The sequence below is a fragment of the Microcaecilia unicolor genome, unplaced genomic scaffold, assembly GCF_901765095.1.
Source record: "Microcaecilia unicolor unplaced genomic scaffold, aMicUni1.1, whole genome shotgun sequence".
NCBI lineage: Eukaryota > Metazoa > Chordata > Amphibia > Gymnophiona > Siphonopidae > Microcaecilia > Microcaecilia unicolor.
The window spans coordinates 227,317-249,345 of NW_021963026.1; the positions used below are offsets into that span (position 1 = coordinate 227,317).

Here is a 22,029-nt window from a genome sequence, read left to right on the forward strand (position 1 = left end):
GCAAATTTAATCTCCGATTGTAATTTTCAATTTGATTAATCTTACTAGTTATTATAGTTTTATCTTTTATTAACGCTGAGGATAAATCTTGCAGCTTTTTCACATCCTGATTAAGCTTCGTTGTTTGAATAGTAAATTCCTTTTTAATATCAGCCAAAGACTCAGAAAAATTATTTATAGTACTCACTAGGAAGGAAAGTTCTTTTATAGATTTCTCAACGGTAACCGCCAACTGTTGGAGAACTGTCCAAACGTTTTCCAACGACACCGTCCCAGGAACAGTTCTTATTTGCTTCCATTCAGTGCTCGGGCCCACTGGCCTTTGCATCTCCTCAGGTTGCGCCTTTCCAGCGCCTTCGAACAAGGCCCCCGTGATAACTACTTCGGTCTCCAGGGGTCCTTTCTGGCTTTGGCGTCCTTCCGGGTGGGGCGGTGGATCGAGTGCCGGAGGAGACAGCATGACATCTAAACCCAAATCCTCCAGGGTTTCCCCTTCCTGGGGGACTGCCGGGCTCCTCTCGGTATTTTGGATGGGAGTTCGCGAGGCCTGATGCGGTGAGGAAGTCCGGGTTGTCGAGGCTTCCCCCCGGACTATATCCTTCTTTTAGTATGTGACATAACTTAGAGGATTCACTTTTTCCTAAGCGCCGATTTCCGAGCGGTGCAGAGCTCGCTCAACTACGTGCCGCCATCTTCCTGTTATGAATTGTTGAGGAGCAGATTTTATAAGACTGATAGGGCAGATGTCTAGTTTGCATTGCGACTTGGCATATTTTCCAAGTGATTGGGAGATACTGTTGCTCGATAGTATGTCAAAATTGGTTCATGATCGGTCTGCTGGGGATTCCCCGGGTATTGGGTCGAGACATTCAAGAAGATTTACATAGTCTGTTCTCTTTTTCTTCATCTTGCTTCTGTCCTTTCCCATTATACTTCTAGAACATTAACTGTTTTGATCTTGCTTGCTGTATGATTATGTAGATTGTTGTAAGCCACATTGGGCCTACCCTTGGGTGGGAAATTGTGGGATATAAGTGCTGTAAGTAAATAAATAAATAAATAAATCATGACTCATAGCTTTATGATTTTCTCTTTGAAGTAGTTTGCAAGATTGGTTACTGATGGAGTGTCTGTGTTGGTGTGGTATCTAGTAGTTTGTTTACGAGTAGGAAGAGTTTATGTGTATCTCTGTAGTTTGGTCCGATTTTAGTTTTATAAAATTTTCTTTTGGTTTGTCTAATGGTTTATTTGTATTTTCTTTGTAGTTGTTTCCAGTTGTTAAATGTGGAGGTGTCGTGTTTCTTATTCCAAGCTCTCTCTAATCTTCTGACTTGTGTCTTTAGTTCTTTTAGTTCTTTATTAAACCAAGGTATTAAGTTTTTTTCTGTGTGAGGTTCTAGTATGAAGCGGTGCTATGTTGTCTAGCACGATTCTGCATTTGTTGTCCCATTCAAGGAGAAATTGGTGTGAGTCTTTCACGATATTGTAGTTCACCCCCCTTCCCTTCTGTCTATGTTTTCATATGTGTGTGTGTTCTTTTTGCATTCTCTGCCTTCTCTCCTACTATGTAGTCTGTAAGCTGCCCAGCTGGCACACCCGATGGGTGGGGTAGCAAGTTCTTAATAAATTTGAAACGATCTCGAAATGGGAGATTATGCCTATTAGCATTCTTTGAAACATAAACAAACAAAAATGGATAAAGAACCAGCTGATATAGCATTTGATAAACTCTTACCTGAGATGCTCTTTAGGAAATTAAAAAAGTCTTCCTATAGATCACCAACTGGTTAAAAGATAGGAGCAAAGAGTGGGGTTAAATGGTCAGTTTTCCCAATGGAAAATAGTAGAGTGCCTTAGAGGTCTGTTTTGAAGCCAGTATCGTTTGACATTTTCATTAGTGATCTGGAAAAGGAAGCAGTGAGTAAACAATCAAATCTGGAGATTACATAAAATTATTCAAAGTAGCTAAAATTCAAGCAGAATGATCTCACCAGAGTGGTGAAGTGAGTGTTTAAATGACAGATAAAATGTAATATAGACAATTGGAAAGTGATGCGCATAGTGGAAAACAATACTAAAAACAATACTAACTATACTTACAACATGATAGGTTCCACATTTGGCGTCACCACCCAGTAACACGATCTTGAAGTCAAAGTAGGTAATACCTTGCAATCCTCAGCAAAGTGTGCAGCTGCAATCAAAAAGCAAATAGAATGTTAGGAATTATTCAGAAAGAATGGATAATAAAACAGAAGGATACTTGAAAGGTATTAATATCATTTAAATATTTGTAAGGTATTAATATAGAAACAAATATTTTCCAAAAAAGAGGAAATGGTAAAACTAGAGGGCATAAGTTGAGGTTGCGAATTGGTAGACTTAGGAGTAATGTCAGGAAATTCTTCACAGAGAATACTTGAAAGTTATTAATATCATTTAAATACTTGTAAGATATTAATCTACAAACAAACCTTTTTCAGAGACGAGAAGGTGATAGAACTAGAGGACATGAATTGAGGCTGCAGGGGAGAGGATGTACTTTTTCACAAAGAGGGTTGTGGATGCCTGGAATTCCCTCCCACTGGAATTGGTGGAGATGAAAACGGTAATGAAATTCAAAAATGCATTGGATAAACACAAAGGAATCCTGTTTAGAAGGAATGATTCCAAAGAAGCTCAGCAGAGATTAGGTGGCACCATCAGTAATTGGGAAGCCAGTGCTGGGCAGACTTCTGTGGTCTGTTCACTGATCATGGCTGAACAGATTTGGATAGGCTGGAGTGAGGCTTCGATGACAACTTCAGAAGTTGGAGAACAAGGACAGTGCCGGGCAGACTTCTACGTTCTATACCCTGAAAATGGCAGGACAAATCCAAGATCAGTTATATATATCTGTAGTATCACATCATACCTTATGCTAGGAGTTTATCTTGTTGGGCAGACTGGATGGACCGTACAGGTCTTTATCTGCAGTCATGTACTATTTTACTATGCTTTTCATGCGATGAAGCTAGAATGTATTAAATTTAAAATGAATCGGAGGAAATGTTTCTTCACTCAACATGTAATTAAACTCTGGAATTCATTGCCAGAGAATGTGGTAAAGGCGGTTAGCTTAGCGGAGTTTAAAAAAGGTTTGGACAGCTTCCTAAAGGAAAAGTCCATAGACCGTTATTAAATGGACTTGGGGAAAATCCAGTATTTCTGGGATAAGCAGTATAAAATGTTTTGTACTTTTTTGGGATCTTGCCATGTATTTGTGACCTGGATTGGCCACTGTTGGAAACAGGATGCTGGGCTTGATGGACTTTTGGTCTTTCCTAGTATGGCAATACTTATGTACTTATGCTCTTATGAGAGAGTGGTCGATGCCTGGAATGCCCTCCTGAGGGAAGTGGTGGAGACAAAAACGATGATGGAATTCAAAAAGGTGTTGAATCGTAATTAGAAAATGGATGGTATTTATTTGTAATGCTTATACCCCGCACTTTCCCGCTTATTAGCAGGTTCAGTGCGACTTACATAGTATTTCAGGTTTACAAAGTAACATAGAATGGATACAGCCGTAATATAGTGAATAAAGAGGTGGTCAATTGGATGTGGGTAAGTTAGTTGAGCAAGGTAGGGAGTGGGAAGAGGGTGTGTATTGGGAATAGTATGATGTTTAGTAAGGAAGAGTGTATAGTGAGGGGTTGGAAGAGGGATGGACTTAGAAAGGATAAATGGAGAGAGTATTCCAGGTTCTGTCTGTATAGATAACAAACCTTAAAAGACCTCATGCATGTTGAGATCCTTAGATGGCAAATCTAGCTGTGAAGAATTAAGGCCAATCTTATGCTATGCTATGCTATGCTATGCTATTAAGGTCTTATATCCCAAAAAAGCCCTATAACATTAGGTTCAAGACGGGTTACAGACATCAACAATAACAAATAATAAAAAAAAACAATTAGCACACAACATATAAAACATTAATCTTTCAAAAAAGCCAAGTTTTCACATTTTTTCTGGCAGACTTCTACAGACCGTGTCCTGTATATGGCAGGACAGGTTGGGGTAGGCTGGAGTGGGCTTCGACAGCAACTATAGTAATTAGATCTTAAGAACTGTGCCGGGTGGACTTCTACAGTTTATGTCCCAGAAATGGTAAAGAAAGACCAGGATCAAATATTTCATACCACATTCATTGTTGGTTTAATCATGAATTAGTAATGAGTGTGACTGTTGGGTAGACTGGATAGACCATTTAGGTCTTTTCTGTCGTCGTCGTCGTCATCATCTACTACTACTGTTACAAAGTGTAACTCCATCTAAGGTGTAACTGAATATAGTGTCAGTTTTGGTCACTCCACAAGATATAGCATAAATAAAATAAAAGTACAGAGAAGGATAAAATGATAGAGAGACTGAACAGGTTACGGCTTTTCAGCTTAGACAACAGATGACTGCAGGATGCAACATGTGGTTACTGATGCCTTGCTTCAGACTGTAGAAGGATTAGGGGATACTCCATGAAACTACTACTACTACTTAACATTTCTAAAGCGTTACTAGGGTTACGCAGCGCTGTACAATTTAACATAGAAGGACAGTTCCTGCTCAAAGAGCTTACAATCTAAAGGACAAGTGAATAGTCAGTCAGATAGGGGCAGTCAAATTGGGGCAGTCTAGATTACCTGAAAGATAAGAGTTAGGTGCCGAAAGCAGCATTGAAGAGATGGGCTTTAAGCAAAGACTTGAAGATGGGCAGGGAGGGGGCTTGGCGTAAGGGCTCAGGAAGTTTGTTCCAAGCATAGGTGAGGCGAGGCAGAATGAGCGGAGCCTGGAGTTGGCGGAGGTGGAGAAGGGTACTGAGAGGAGGGATTTTTCCTGTGAACGGAGGTTTTGAGCGGGAATCTAAGGGGAGATGAGGGTAGAGAGGTAGTGAGGGGCAGCAGACTGAGTGCATTTGTAGGTAAGAAGGAGAAGCTTGAACTGAATGCGGTATCTGATCGGAAGCCAGTGAAGTGACCTGAGGAGAGGGGTGATATGAGTATATCGGTTCTGGCGGAATATAAGACGTGCAGCAGAGTTCCGAACGGATTGAAGGGGGGATAGATGGCTAAGTGGGAGGCCGGTGAGGAGTAAGTTGCAGTAGTCAAGGCGAGAGGTAATGAGAGCATGGACGAGAGCGGGTGGTGTGCTCGGAGAGGAAAGGGCGAATTTTGCTGATGTTAAAGAGGAAGAAGCGACAGGTCTTGGCTATCAGCTGGATATGCACAGAGAAGGAGAGGGAGGAGTCGAAGATGACTCCGAGGTTGCGGGCAGATGAGACGGGGAGGATGAGGGTGTTATCAACTGAGATAGAAAGTGGAGGAAAAGGAGAAGTGGGTTTTGGTGGAAAGACAATGAGCTCGGTCTTGGACATGTTCAGTTTCAGGTGGCGGTTGGACATCCAGGCAGCAATGTCGGATAAGCAGGCCGATACCTTTGCCTGGGTCTCCGCAGTGATGTGTGGTGTGGAGAGATACAGCTGGGTGTCATCAGCATAAAGATGATACTGGAAGCCATGAGATGAGATCAGTGAGCCCAGGGAAGAGGTGTAGATTGAGAAGAGAAGGGGTCCAAGGACAGATCCCTGGGGAACACCAACAGATAGTGGGATGGGGGTGGAGGAAGATCCATGAGAGTGAACTCTGAAGATGCAGTGGGAGAGATAGGAGGAGAACCAGGAGAGGACAGAGCCCTGGAACCCAAATGAGGACAGTGTGGCAAGAAGTAAATCATGATTGACAGTGTCAAAAGCGGCGGATAGATCGAGGAGGATGAGGATGGAGTAGTGGCCTCTGGATTTGGCAAGGAACAGGTCATTACAGACTTTAGAGAGTGCTGTTTCTGTCAAGTGTAGAGGGCGAAAACCGGATTGAAGTGGATCGAGGATGGCATGAGAGGAGAGAAAATCAAGGCGGCGGCTGTGAACGGCACGCTCAAGTATTTTGGAGAGGAAGGGTAGGAGGGAGATGGGGCGGTAGTTGGAGGGACAGGTAGGGTCAAGTGATGGTTTTTTGAGGAGAGGTGTGACTACGGCGTGCTTGAAGGTGTCAGGCACAGTTGCAGTGGAGAGAGAGAGGTTGAGTATATGACAGATGGAGGGGGTGAAAGTATGAGAGATGGTGTTAAGTAAGTTGGTGGGGATGGGATCAGAGGAACAGGTGGTGCATTTCGAGGAGGAAAGAAGACGAGCGGTTTCCTCCTGGGTGATGTCAGGTAGCAGATTTAAAACAAATTGGAGTAAGTATTTTTTCACTCAACGAACATTCAAGCTGTGAAATATTGCTAGAGGATGTGGTCAAGACATCTAATGTAGCTGGATTTAAAAGTGGTTAATTAGGGGGAGAGTGGGAGGGAAGGGGGGGAGGGGCATGAATGGGGAAGGAAAAGGGGGGGGGGAATTGATGATAAGTTCTATGGTTGTATTGTTTTGACATACCTATGCCTATATTGTGTTACTTAAATTTATGAGGAATTATTGTTAAACCTTTTGCAGTATCATCAATAAAAGTGTTGAGACATAAAAAAAGGGGGTTGAACAAATTCCTAGAGGAAAAGTCCATAAACAATTAGCCAAATAAACCTCAGAATGCAACAGTTGGGAGGGAACTTCAAAAAATAGGTCTGTTCATTTGTACAAAGGTTTTCAACCTTTTTCGTCTCATGGCACATTTACACAGTGCTAAGGGGTCTTTTTACCAAGCTGTGGAAAAAAGGACCCTGCGCTAGAGGAAAAGTCCATAAACAATTAGCCAAATAAACCTCAGAATGCAACAGTTGGGAGGGAACTTCAAAAAATAGATCTGTTCATTTGTACAAAGGTTTTCAACCTTTTTCGTCTCATGGCACATTTACACAGTGCTGAGGGGTCTTTTTACCAAGCTGTGGAAAAAAGGACCCTGCACTAGTGATGGGGGCCATTTTTCCTGCGCGCCAGGGCTGTTTTTTCTGCAGTCGGTAAAAGCCAAAAAAAATGGCCATGCAGTGAGATAACTCTTACTGCATGGCCATTCCGCAGGGAGCCCTTACCACCTACCATCCATTGAGGTGGTGATAAGAGCTCCTGCGCTAACCTGATGGTAACCGGGCAACATGCAGCGATGCCTGATTACCGCTGGGTTATCGTCATACAAGTCATTTCCGGGGGTTTTCTTTTTTTCCCCGGAAATGGTGCGTGCTGAGGTGGGACTACCACTGGCGGCTGCGTTGGGTCAGCGTTAGTCCCAGAAGAGTGAGTGGTAAGCCCGCATTGGGTTTACCGTCACTCTGTAAAAGTGTCCCTAAAATTGTCAAGGCACCCCTACCCCCATATGTAAGCCAGCATTTTACCTTCTTCTCCTCGCATCCCCTCACATGGTTCAGCATTTTGCCTTCTCTTTCCCCCACCTTCACAAATAGTCCAGCATTTACCTTCTCTTGCTCCCATCCCCACAAATAGTCTGCCGACCATTAGAGACAAGAAAACATAAAATATACACTCCATTCCACACAAATTAAGGTGGCCCAATTCCCATGGCATACCTGGGCAGCCACCGCAGTACACCAATGTGTGTGGCACACCGGTTGAAAAACACTGCATTTGTATCTGTTGGGAACATCCTACTGACCTGGTCTGGCTATTGTCAGAGACAGGATGTTGGGCTTGATGGACCTTTGGTGTGACCCACCATAGATTATTTTATATTATGTTCTTATCCCCAGTATAGAAAAATGTATGCCATGCATATTTCTTGTGGATATCCTATAAACCTGTCTAACTGGGGGGGGGGGGGGGGTCATCAATAAGATAGTTTGGGGAAGTCCTGCTGAAAGGGTGTATACTGGTTCATGGTAATTTTAACATATTTGTATTGTAATAAAAAGTCCAAAGTGAGCAGTATAACTTGAGATGCAATGACTTCTCTGAGCTGTTCTTCTCTTTATCTTTTTTGTGATATTAGGACAGATGGGATTCTTTCATCACTTATTCGTACGGGTGCTGTGGCCACTGATTCGGATAAGAAATGGTACATGTTTGATGGACCAGTTGATGCAGTCTGGATTGAGAATATGAACACAGTGCTGGATGACAATAAAAAGCTGTGTCTGAGCTCAGGAGAGATTATTAAACTATCTGAGGTTAGTTCTAAGAGTGAACTTGCAAGAGAAGGAGGCATTTATATGTGTATGTTTCTGTTTCTCTGGTGTGAACCAACCTAACCCTTCACTTCCCCAATTGCAAAGGTATAAAATGCAAATCTTCACATGCCATGAGCCTCTCCTTTATAGGCACACAACTTTGGAACTCACTACCCAAAGACCTGAAACTCACAGAAAACTACCTACAGTTCAGAAAAAACATGAAAACACATCTTTTCAAGAAGTCTTTTCCCCCTGGATCTGCCTAATCCCACACCACCATACATCATGAAAAGTTCAGAAATGGAAAACAAAAATATTAACGTCTCTCAAAATATGCTAATATATCAACCTAAGCGTTTATTGTACTTCTGTATTATGTACTAGACTTCTACAAATCTAAATTTTGTAACCACCTTTTTAGCAATATGTAAGCCACATTGAACCTGCAATATGGTGGGAAAATGTGGGATACAAATGCAATAAATAAATAAATATATAAATAGTTCCTCTTTGAAAATTTGGGCTAGAGTGGAAAGGTCCAACGGTACAAATGCACATAATAAGAAGACACTGTTTATTGATGAGACCTGCAATTCTCCAGTTAGGAGTGCTTTTCTTTTTAATATTTCCTTGCAAATGTGGAGGAGTGGCCTAGTGGTTAGGGTGGTGGACTTTGGTCCTGAGGAACTGAGTTCAATTCCTGGCACAGGCAGCTCCTTGTGACTCTGGGCAAGTCACTTAACCCTCCATTGCCCGCTGCATTGAGCCTGCCATGAGTGGGAAAGTGCGGGGTACAAATGTAACCAAAAAAAAAAAATGTAATGTCTATCAAGTATGTTTTTTTCTGTTCTGTTCAGCTATGTAGTTTCCTGGCTGCTAATAGGAAAGTTGGTTCAGCTTAGTACAAACCACCTTTAAGATTTGATTTATAGATTGGCTTAAAATATTACTGGAGAATTAAGCTGCACTCATCTACTTTGTCCTTTTTTGTTCTTTCAATTAGATATTAGGACTGATATTAGGACCTTCCTTTTCGGTGGAGCATATGCCGTGAGCCCTCCTGGCAGGGGCATAGCCAGACACCCAGTTTTGGGTGGGCCTGGTCCCAAGATGGGTGGGCAGAAGAACTCTGTCTTGTCCTACAGTTTGGTCTCTCCCTCTCTCTCGCCTGCATACTATATGGTCTCTCAAACAACCCCCCCCCCCCCCCCCACATACCTTTTAAATAGCAGATTTTCACCAGCAGCAAGCAGCAACCAATACACACTGCTCATGTTGGCCCCACAGCATGTATCAGTTGCTGCTCGCTGCAGGCAAAGATCTGCTATTTAAAGGTATGCAGGAGGGACAGCTGTTGGGAGTTTTCGGCTGATGGGGCTTGGGAATCCCTGCTAGCCACATCATAGGTGTGCTGCTACTGGGTGGACCTGAGCCCAAAGTGGGTGGGCCTGGGCCCACTCAGGCCCACCCTTGGCTACGCTACTGCCTCCTGGTGCCTCATCCTTCTGAACCATGGCTGCCACAGCGACAAATTGTCACCTTCCCCTCTCTCCTGCTCCCTCCTGCTGTTCCTCTTTCCCTATTACGACTCTAATTACTGTATTTTGTAATATTATTATTTAATAGACTATTGTACGCCACATTGAGCCTGCCCATGGGTGGGAATAATGTGGGATATAAATGCCATAAATAAATAAATATTTCCTTAGCTTAAGCGACTGATTTCATCCCCAATATATGGCGGACTTTAGTTGTTAAATCCTTATTCAGAGATGTTTCTGGTTGATTTTCCTGTAAGATTTTTTTTATTTTTACTTTATGTGTATGGATTTAATCACTTTTCTGTACAAGCAAGGTTTTGCTTGGTTATTTATATTTGCATTCATAATTATATAGCAGCAAAAAAAATTTTTAAATAAAAGATGGTGGTTTCTTATCAGGCTAATTTTCGAAAGAGAAGGAAGTCCATCTTTCGACATAAATTGGAAGATGGACGTCCTTCTCCCAGAGACTTCCAAATTGGTATAATCAAAACCCGATTTTGGACGTCTCCAACTGCAGTCCGTCATAAGGACGTCCAAAGTTCAAGGGGCGTGGCGGAGGCGTAGCAAAGGCGGGACGGGCGTGGTACTGCAGTGGTTTAAAGGGTCCTAACATCAAGATCCTACCAGGTACGTACTCTCCCTCCCCCCATGGAAGGCAGACTGTGGGGTACCGCAAAGCTCACCGATCTCATCCGCACAGTTCAACATAATGATGATCCCACTGGCAAGGACATTATCAAAGCATGGCTTCAACCCATTCATTTATGTTGATGATGTATCTATATATATCCCATTTAACCAAGACACATCAGAAATAAACACCTTAATAACTCAAGGACTGAATACCTTAGAATCCTGGACCACAGCATTCAAACTCAACAGAGACAAGACTCAATTCTTAGTGCTCACATCCAGTTACTACAAGGAGGCCTTCTCCAATATTACCTTTGACGGGACCATCTACCCAATAGCAGAGAACCTGAAAATCCTAGGAATCACACTAGGCAGAAACCTGTCCTTCGAAACAGAAACAAATACTGTAACCAAAATATTCCATACACTGTGGAAACTAAGGTGCATCAGGAGCTGCTTTCCAAGAGAAGTTTTCTGGATGCTTATACAAACCCTAACCCTTGCACACATTGACTACTGTAATGGTGTCTATGCTGGCTGCAAAGATTCAATTATAAAAAAAAAAAACCCAAAAAACCTTCAAATGGCACAAAACACCACTGCCCAACTGATCTTTGGAAAACCATGCTTTGAAAGAGCCAGCCCACTGCTTCAAACCTTGCACTTGTCCCTGTGCAGCAAGGATAGCTTTCAAGCTCTGTACACTAGCATACAGAATTTTCTTCAGCCTGGCTCCAGTTTACATGTCAAACCTAATAAGCCTACCGCTATGCAACATACACACGGGAGCACAAAGCTGTCTCACACTCCACTTCCCCAACTGCCAGGGTGTACGATACAAGACAGTTTACTTATTAGACTTCAGCTACCTATGCATGAAGAGCTGGAATGCACTCCCTAAAGCATTGAGCCTAGATACTTATCTAATCTTTCATAAATGACTAAAGGCCCACTTCTTCAAAAATTCCTTCTACAAAGCTCCACTTTGAATCAGCTATGAATAGTCATCACTCTTACTTAGCAATGTCCCCTCCATCCCTTGCCTGGTTACAACCCCTCATTAGCTTCCACTAATAGATCCACCTCCCCTCCATGCTGTCCTTCCCTTGTCCTTTATATTTCCTCCTGCCTCACTTCTCCCCCATAGAAGCCACTTGGATTCTATGTAATTCAGATCCCCTATCTTATTGTATTTCTAAGTTCCACGTAAGCCACATTGAAACAACACTAGTTGGAAAATGTGAGATAAAAATGCTATAAATAAATAGTAAATATGGGAGTTATTGATATATAGAGAACTGTTCATATGTACACTTGATAATTTACTTTCTTCTCTGCCCTTCATGGCTCACATTCTTACACTGATTATATTTTTATGGATAGTGACTTATTACATCAGATTACAGATGTAGGAATTGAAACAACACTCTGATCTGATCATCCACGACTTGGATTGGTTTTAGGGGGGCAAGCAATGGCCAAAAATTACAATTCTGGCAGCGTAATGAAAATATATTAGACCAAGAGGAGGGATTGCAGGATTTTAATAAGGCTATCCCAAAATATTTTCAATTCAGTATGTTGGAGGGTATTTCTTTGGGAGTATGGGATAGCTATAAAGTGCCTCAAGTAGGACTGCACGTTAATCACAATTAATGTGCCAGTTATTAATTTGTTTGTCAACAGGGTGTGATCTATAGTGTCACCACTGTAACATGTAAGAATTTGGTACTATGCATGGGCCTGAAACCGTATTGAGAACTATGTAGGCTTTGATGCAAATCCAGAAAGGACATTGTTTGAGATGCTACCATAGATTTGAGTGGAATGGAAGGAAAGGCCTGGTGCAGGCCGAAGCAGTGTTTCAATATGGCTGCTGCTACAGAGTGAGAATTTACTGAGAAAGAAAAGGTGGGGGGAGAGGGGGAGAGACAACCGCTGGCAGTCCGGAAAGGGAGAGGGAGATGCTGGACTGACCATGCGTGCGGGTGGCCGTTGAGAGAGAACCATGGAAGGGGAGGAGAGGCACATTTGAGAAAGAGAGAACAGGTGAAGACACAGGAACACATATGAGAGAGAGAATTAGTGAAGGCACGGGGGAACATATGAGAGAGAGAGAATGGGTGAAAACACAGGGGGGCACATATGAGAGAGAGAGAGAGAATGGGTGAAGGCACAGGGGAACACATATGAGAGAGAGAGAATGGCTTTAGGCATGGGGGCCACATATGAGAGAGAGAGAATGAGTGATGGCGGGGTGGGGAGGGAGAGGAAATGTGTGCCCCCCCCACCAGTTCATCCCTGTTTCTCCCCCCCCCCCCCCCCCCCCCCCACCTCACCCACCCAATGGACTGCTGGATATGCTCTACCTTTAATTACGTAATTAGTCACGATTAAAAATTTGAATTGAAATGCAGCCCTAGTTTAAAGCCTTTGTTAGAAGGAGACTATTAATGTGGGCAAGCAGGCTAAAAAAAGAAAAGGAACAAAAAGATTGGCAGCACCGCCCATGCCCTGCCTATGTGAATGCCACTTACATATGCCTTTTTGGTCAGGGTTATGTACTGAAGATTTTTATGTTCTTGTTTCTGCATCCTAGGCAATGACAATGATGTTTGAAGTTCAGGACCTGGCAGTGGCTTCCCCTGCTACTGTTTCTCGCTGTGGAATGGTATACCTAGAACCTAGCATCTTGGGACTTACACCCTTCACAGAATGCTGGCTGAACCAGATCCCAGCCATCATGAAGCCATTCAAACAGCAACTAGAGTCCTTCTTCACTCAATTTCTGCACGTACGTGCAAGAAAATGATTTCATAATGCTCCCATTAATTCCCATTCCTTGTGTACTTCTGTGTCTTTCTCTCCAAAGCCAACAAACATTCTGTAAGGTGTCCATATGGTAATAAGGGTCAACAAGCAAATTTTAGGTGATGTCTTTAGATTGAACTAACTTGATATATCTGTGATTAGCTTTTGAGAATGATCCCCTGTTCATCAGGTCAATGAAAAAATATTGTGCAGTAATAGTACAGAGTTATTTAGGTCTTAGGCGACCTTTAGCATATACCTAAGTTTGGTGACGGGAAGGGGGAGGAGGCTGACAGAGATGATGGGTCTGTAAAACTTTACAGTTGAAAGAGTCTATATATGGTAATGGACGAGAGAGCCATTTTCCCATTTAAGGGGTCCTTTTACCAAGGTGTGCTAACGATTAGTGCATGCTAAATAATGTGCAGCCCTATCTCTCTCTCTCTCTCTAGATATATATATATATATATATATATATATATATATATATATATATATATATATATAAAGCAGACGCATGTGTTTGTTTGTTTGTCCATGTCTGAACTCCTCTAACCCCCCCCCCCCCCCCCCCGAAGAGCTACAGTCATCAAACCCGGCAAGCAGACTCTACCTGCCATTGCCAAGGTTATTGTGTAGTTTGAAGTGATTCGGTTCACGGGCCACTCAGGGAAGGGAGAAATACATCTGTCCATTAAATAAATCGGCTGCAGGTCAGAAAGTTTTTCTAGCTATTGCTAAGCGACAAACAGCTTTCTTGCTGTTATGTTGTAATTGTCTATTGCTCATGTTTGATTTATTCATACTGTACACGGCCTTGAGTGAATTCCTTCAAAAGGCGGTAAATAAATCCTAATAAATAAATACATGGGACAAAAATTAGCTTACAGGATGTTTGGACTGTGGTAACTCAGATAGAATTTGCTTTGAGAAAGATTCTTCCACATTTATGCCCATTCACAGATGAGGCTGCATCTAAATTTGTAAAACAGGATCAAAGACTTTTAGGATTTCATGATGAAAGTTGTGTCCCCAGTTGGGACACTGCACACTACTACAACCTTTAGTGATAATGACTCTTTTTTTCATGGATAATACTTTGGAGTCCTTAGAAAATTTGCAGAGGTCATGTAATTTAAGATTGCCAATTTTCCCCTGTACTTATTACCTTGCAACGCAAGAGTTATATAAGAAGTATTTGAAAAGGTGGCAGCAGAAGGGAGGAGGGGAAAGTCATGGTTGGGGGCTGTCTATGTAAGTAAGACTCATCAAGCAACTCGGGGATAATAGAGAGATTAGACTATAGACCTTGCCAAGCTCTACCATTTCTATAGTATAAGATAGTGCCTTAATATATAGAAAGGGCCTGTACATAAGAAAAAAACACTTATACAAGTGTTGTTAACACTATGTTTTCTCACTGACCTGATGAAGAGAGAAGAGTCCTGAAAGTTAGTTACAGCTCTATTGCATTAGGTATTACCTTCAACTTGTTTTTTTATTTATCTTCTTCTAGTTGATATTTTGCTGTATTCTATAAGCATAGCTCAAGGAAAATTGTATAATGAAATACTGAAAAGAGTTCCAATATTAATTGCTGTATGATTAGTATAGATTTAACATGTATGTAACATGTTCTGGCATGCTGACTGATCTTACAGAGTGGTAAAAGTAATTATGGCAGAATATGAAGAGGACTATGATCATTGGAGCTTGCATTAAGCTCCAGGAATTTAACATCAATTTCCTCTTCCCTTCTACGGTGTATATAGTTGGAGAAATCATGAGCACCAATTTGTTTCCCTCTTATAGGAGTCAATAAATTTTGTACGTGTGTCAGTGAAGGAAGTAATCCCATCAACAGACAGCAATCTGGTGATGAGCCTTCTCAAGCTCTTAGACTGCTTTTTCATGCCTTTCATTCCTAAAGAGGTGAGATTTCTTCCTAATTCCATTTCAGTTCCTCCAATCAACTTTTTTTTAATCATAGGATACATAAATAAACCACTGGTGCTTATGTTATTAGAGTTATTTTTTATTACTACTGGAGTTTTCCTTGAAGTATGCAGCCTGAGAAGGCAGAATGTAAGTATTAGCTGTAATATCTATCATGGTAAGAATTACTATTTCAATACAACTACCAAAGCAGAATGAGTCCATAAGCCATTATTAAATTGGACTTGGGAAAATCTACTGCTTATTTCTAGCATAAGCAGCATAAAATCTGTTTTATTTTTCCGGGATCTTGTCAGGAACTTGTGACATGGATTGACCACTGTTGGAAACAGCATACTGGACTGGATAGACCTTCGGTCTGTCCCAGTATGGCAACACTTATGTTCTTATGTACTATAAAGGAGTGCCTTTTTAGGTGCCAAGATCATGCCTTTTTCAAAGGAGCCTATTGTACAACAATCAGGTCAAATGTGTGCCTATATTTTAGGCACAAGTACTTACATCAGCCATAGAGCTTGTGAAAATGTCTTGGCCTAGATTGTTAAAGAACATGTGTAGTAAGTGTGCACCCCACCCGTGCTGTACCTAAACTCTGCATATTTGAGTACCCACCATCACATTTTTGGGCACTTGCAGAATAGCATGTAGCAGGAAAATGGTCATTTAAATGGTTGAAAATGGTCAATATCGACTTTCTCACCTTTATCCACATGTTTGTTCACCCCTTTAAAGAAATGTAATAGATTGGTGAAGCAAGATTTCCCTTCACTAAATCTCATTAATCCATGCTTTTGAATATTCTCAGTAATTTTGATCTTTATAATAGTCTCTACCATTTTGCCTGGCACTGACGTCTGGCTCACTGGTCTATAATTTTCTGGATCACCTCTGGAAACTTTTTAAAAACTCGGCATTACATTAGCCATCCTCCAATCTTCTGGAACCATGCTTGATTTTAAAGATAAATTACATATTACTAACAATAGTTCCACAAGTTCATTTTTCAATTCTCTTAGCAATATCTTTGATCACCTTTCTATCAATGACTGTTGAGGCACTCCGTTTCTCTCCGAAACTGTCTTCTACCAGACAGTGGCGTAGCAAGGGCGGGGCGGTGGGGGCGGTCCGCCCCAGGTGTCAATGGGTGGGGGGGGGTGCATCTGTCCACCCCACCCCCCGGCGCAGCGCCTCCCCCCCGACACGGTCCCCACCTGCCTACGAGCTCCATCCATCTGCAGCGCTGCTGTAAAGAAGAAATCGCTTCATCGGCCCTTCCCTCATTCACTGTCTCCCGCCCTCTGAAGTAACTTCCTATTTCCTCAAGGGCGGGAGACAGTGAGTGAGGGAAGGGCCGACGAAGCGATTTCTTCTTTACAGCAGCGCTGCAGATGGATGGAACTCGTAGGCAGGTGGGGACCGTGTCAGGGTGGCGCTATGCCGGGGGGGGGGGGGGGTGTCGTGTGGGTCTGCACCCGGGGGGGGAGTGCAGCGGCGATCCGTCCCGGGTGGCAGCCGCCCCCGCTACGCCACTGCTACCAGAAAACTCTCAGTATCCACAGATTTTGTTTCCAAAATCGCCCTCACTAGGGAGCCTCTTGGGGTCCCCTTCTGCCAGCTCCTTTACTATCTCAAATAATTCTTTGTACCAGTTACCAGTGCCTTCAGTCTTTCATAATTCCTACAGTCATTTGGCCATCCAAATAGATTTCTTTTAAAACCTACCTGCTTGGTAGGAAAGACTTAGATGAGTTGCTCATTGGGATTTTTTTTTCACTTATGAGTCACCTGCTACATTTGCTGCTTTAATTCTTGTATTCCATATCATCATGCTGATCAATCCATAGACTGGTGGGTTGTGTCCATCTACCAGCAGGTGGAGATAGAGAGCAAACTTTGCCTCCCTATATGTGGTCATGTGCTGCCGGAAACTCCTCAGTATGTTCTCTATCTCAGCAGGTGGTGGTCACAGACGCCTCTTTGTCGGGCTGGGGAGCCCACTGCTTGGGAAGGACAGCGCAGGGGCTCTGGTCTCCTGCAGAGGCAAAGTGGTCTATCAACCTCCTGGAACTCAGAGCCATTCGGTTGGCGCTTTTGGAGTTCATCCCGGTACTGGCGTTGAAGCCTGTACGGGTCCTGTCGGACAATGCCACGGCTGTGGCCTATGTCAACCGCCAGGGAGGTACCAAGAGCGCCCCTCTAGCCAAGGAGGCCATGAATCTATGCCAGTGGGCGGAAGCGAACCTGGAACAGCTGTCAGCGGCCCACATTGCTGGAGTCATGAATGTCAAGGCGGACTTTCTCAGTCGCCATACCTTGGAGCCCGGAGAGTGGCAGCTATCTGCTCAGGCGTTCTTGAACATCACGAAGCGCTGGGGCCAGCCGAGCCTAGATCTGATGGCGTCATCGGCCAATTGCCAACTGCCGCGCTTTTTCAGCAGAGGACGGGACCCTCGATCCCTGGGAGAGATGCTCTTCTCCAACAGTGGCCGACACAAGAGATTCTCAATGTGTTCCCGCCCTGGCCCATGTTGGGCAGGGTGCTAGACCGGGTGGCAAAGCATCCGGGCCGGATAATCCTGGTGGGTCCGGATTGGCCCAGACGTCCCTGGTATGCGGACTTGATCAGGCTCTCAGTGGACGAACCTCTGCGACTGCCAGTGGAGCAGGGCCTGTTACATCAGGGTCCCGTGGTGATGGAGGATCCCTTCCCCTTTGGTCTGACGGCCTGGCTATTGAGCGGCAGAGTCTGAGGAAGAAGGGCTTCTCAGACAAGGTTATCGCCACTCTGCTGAGAGCGAGGTAGCCCTCTACTTCTACTGCTTACGCCAGGGTTTGGCGTACCTTTGCAGCGTGGTGTGAAGCAGGTTCACTTTCTCCATTTACTGCTCCAATTTCTTCAGTGCTGGCGTTCCTGCAAGAAGGTCTGGAGAAAGGCCTGTCGCTCAGTTCCCTGAAAGTCCAGGTAGCAGCCCTGGCTTGCTTCAGGGGCTGCCTGAAGGGTGCTTCCCTGGCTTCGCAGCCAGATGTGGTGCGTTTCCTCAAGGGAGTTAATCACCTGCGCCCTCCTCTGCACTCAGTGGTGCCTGCGTGGAATCTCAACCTGATGCTAAGAGCCTTGCAAAAGCCGCCTTTTGAACCCTTGTCGAGGGCATCTCTGAAAGACCTGACGTTGAAAGCAGTCTTTTTGGTGGCTATCACTTCAGCCAGAAGAGTTTCCGAGCTCCAGGCACTCTCTTGTCGAGAGCCTTTGCTGCAGTTCACTGAGGCAGGAGTGACTATTCGCACAGTGCCTTCCTTCCTACCCAAGATTGTTTCTCGCTTCCATGTGAGTCAGCAGCTCTGTCTCCCTTCCTTTCGTAGGGAGGACTACCCAGAAGAGTATTCTGCTCTCAAATATCTGGATGTGAGACGGGTCATCATCAGATACTTGGAAGTGACCAATGATTTCCGGAAATCGGATCATCTGTTTGTCCTGTTTGCAGGTCCTCGTAAGGGTCTGCAGGCTGCTAAGCCTACAGTGGCAAGATGGGTCAAGGAAGCCATTGCAGCGGCTTATGTGGCCGCGGGGAAGGTGCCGCCTATCCAGCTGAAGGCTCACTCCACTAGAGCTCAGGCGGCCTCGATGGCAGAGGCCGGGTCCGTCTCCTTGGCAGAGATATGCAAGGCGGCAACTTGGGCATCGGCCCATACATTCTCCAAGCATTACCGCTTGACTGTGGCTGCTCGGGCGGAGGCCCGGTTTGGAGCTTCAGTGTTGAGGTCAGGGATTTCAATGTCCTGCCCTGGGTGAGTACTGCTTCGGTACATCCCACCAGTCTATGGATTGATCAGCATGATGATATGGAAGGTAAAATTATGTATCATACCTGATAATTTTCTTTCCATTAATCATAGCTGATCAATCCATAGCCCCTCCCAGATATCTGTACTGTTTATATTCTGGTTGAATTTTAGGTTCAAGTTTAGTCTTCAGTTCCTTCAGGAGGACTTCGTGTTCAAGTTTTTTCACTTGGATTCTTCAAGAGTTGAGACGAGTTTGTGTTACAGTGAGCTGCTGCATTCCTCTCCCCTCCGTTTTACGGGGCTGGATTGAGACTTAAATTCTGCCGGCACTCCCTCCCGCTTCGTGCGGCTGTAGGGCAGCTTTGTACCCCTCCCGCTTCGGTGGTGTTAGGGTCAGTCAGCTCCTCCCGCGGTTGCGGTTGCAGGATAAGCCAGATCCCCCCGCATCGGCGGGTGTGGTGTCCCTCCCCCGCTCCGCGGGGATGAGGTGGACGGATTCCCCTCCCCCACTTGTGTGGGGATGAGCTGGGTTAATTCCCCTCCCCCGTTTCGGCGGTGGTGAGCTGGGCAGAGTGTCCCTTTGTGGGTGTAATTCTCTAAGTGCTGAGTCCTGCGGATGGAGCTTTGATATCGACATACTGAGGAGTTTCCGGCAGCACATGACCACATATAGGGAGGCAAAGTTTGCTCTCTATCTCCACCTGCTGGTAGATGGACACAACCCACCAGTCTATGGATTGATCAGCTATGATTAATGGAAAGAAAATTATCAGGTATGATACATAATTTTACCATCTCTCATCAAACCACAGTGTAGCCTTCCTCTCAATCAGGATCCAGATGACTTTTGCAGCCTTGAAAAACCCCTTCAACAATTTATTCCATATCCTCATTGATTGGCCCAAATGGAATACCCACACTCTTGCTGTACGCTTCCTCTGTAATTTCCAAAAGCTTCTACCCCAAAGCCTTCCCCACAGGTTGTACCATCACCTCCTACTAACTCTGTTTTAAAGAAGGTAACTATATATTCAGTTAAACTTGAATTGATCAGTCGAATATGGGCTTTAATTTTTTTTATAGAACGCCACATAATCACTTCATCTGAAAAGTAAAAAGATCTAATGTATGTCCATCAACTCACTGCCTAAAACTGCTACCACACATGCTGCTCATGAGGGGAGACTAAAACTCTCCCCTCACAGTCTACATGAAAACAATCAGTTTGGTTTAAAAACAACTGGTACCATTTAGCTCATAAAGATACTAAGGCCCCCTTTTACTAAGGTGTGCTCATGTTTTTAGCGTGCGCTAAATGTTAAAGACGCCAATACATTCATATGGGTGTCTGTAACATTTAGCGCACCTACAATTTTAGCACATGCTAAAAACGTGAGTGCGCCTTAGTAAAAGAGGGCCTTAATGAACTGTACTTCTATTCAGAAAAAATGGAACAGAGATGAGAGATCAAAAGCATGAGTGAAAACATAACTGAGTTAGGACACAGACAGACATTGGGAGATAAACAGAGGGAGTAGAGATAGAAGCATTTGCGTTACAAGATGTATGAGGAGAGACTTGCTGACCTGAACATGTATACCCTGGAGGAAGGAGAAACAGGGGTGATATGATACAGACGTTCAAATATTTGAAAGGTATTAATCTGCAAACAAACCTTTTCCGGAGATGGGAAGGTGATAGAACTAGAGGACATGAAATGAGATTGAAGAGGGGCAGACTCAAGAAAAATGTCAGGAAGTATTTTTTCACGGAGAGAGTGGTGGATACTTGGAATGCCCTCCCGAGGGATGTGGTGGAGAGGAAAGCGGTAACGGAATTCAAAAATGTGTGGGATAAACATAAAGGAATCATGTTCAGAAGGAATGGATCCTCAGAAGCTTAGCGGAGATTGGGTGGCAGAGCTGGTGGTGGGAGGCAGGACTAGTGGTTGGGAGGCGGTGCTAGTGCTGGGCAGACTTCTTCGGTCTGTGCCCTGAAAATGGCAGATACAAATCAAGGTCAGGTATACACAAAAAGTAGCACATATGAGTTTATATTGTTGGGCAGACTGGATGGACTGTGCAGGTCTTTTTCTGCCATCATCTACTATGTTACTATGTAGAAGATAGATGGGCAAAGAACATGTCCTAATTTCTTTAATATCTCCTAGCACTGAAAGAATTAAATAACTGAGATGGGAAATTGTTTCTGTAATTATTGGATGCCATATTGGAAGCTTATAGCCTGTCCTGTATCCTTCTTTGTCATAACACAACAAGTTTTATTCCCATCTGCATCTTGGAGAAGATTGATCTTATAATGTTTGCTTGTTCCCAGGGTGCGAAAGAAATCACTGCTGAGAAGCAGAGCCGGCTGGGAGAGCTGATTGAACCCTGGTCCATCTTTGCTCTGATCTGGAGCATTGGTGTGACAGGAGATGCAGACAGCCGCGTAGTTTTCAGTAATTGGCTGCGAGCTAAGATGAAAATTGAGCAGGTGAGTATATAAAAGGAGGATACTATTATGGGAAGATGATATTAGTTGGTGGAATTTGAGGAGTTAGGTCTTTCCAGATGTTATCAGGAGGAAGAAATATTACAAAGTATAGGAAGTCATTTTAGTACAGTTGCACAGCGTGTACATATGTAGTTAGTAGCATATACATGTGTAAAATGTATATATGTAAATGCTAATTTTACAGTCCCGCTATTTAAATGTGTATATGCTGTGAGATGCACAGATTCAAAAGGGCAAGTCCAAACATTTTTATATACATTCCCGATTTTGCAAAAGAATGCATATATATTTTTTAAAATTTCCCCATTGGCTTTTTCACCTCCTCCCAGACACAAATATGGATCAGCAAATTGCTTATTTCAGCCAAGCTTTTATAAGAGTGGTTGAGGGAGCAATTGTACTTAACCTTCAGGTTTTTAAAATGACCCCAAAAATATAAGCGTTAAATTACACTTTAAGCATTTTCTCTATAATTGTCAACTGTTATACATGTAGTTTTTTGAATTTGGCAATTACAAGTGTAAGTTGTAAAAACTGACAATTACATGTGTAAAGGACTAGTGCTTGCAAGTGCAAGCTGCTGAGAGATACCACGCCTTTTCTGAATATGTATGTTTGTAAACTGGCTGTT

General features: G+C 43.6%; 1 protein-coding gene across 1 annotated transcript in view; it reads left to right on the forward strand.

The window, feature by feature from the left end:
- LOC115458777 (dynein heavy chain 1, axonemal-like) overlaps window positions 1-22,029 on the forward strand; it is a gene marked incomplete at its 5' end in the record, with an annotated part of 332,737 nt that overhangs the window by 224,905 nt on the left and 85,803 nt on the right. The window contains 4 exon segments of the mRNA XM_030188593.1: window positions 7,974-8,151; window positions 12,931-13,125; window positions 14,955-15,074; window positions 21,219-21,377. Coding sequence (XP_030044453.1) covers window positions 7,974-8,151; window positions 12,931-13,125; window positions 14,955-15,074; window positions 21,219-21,377 — 652 coding nt within the window.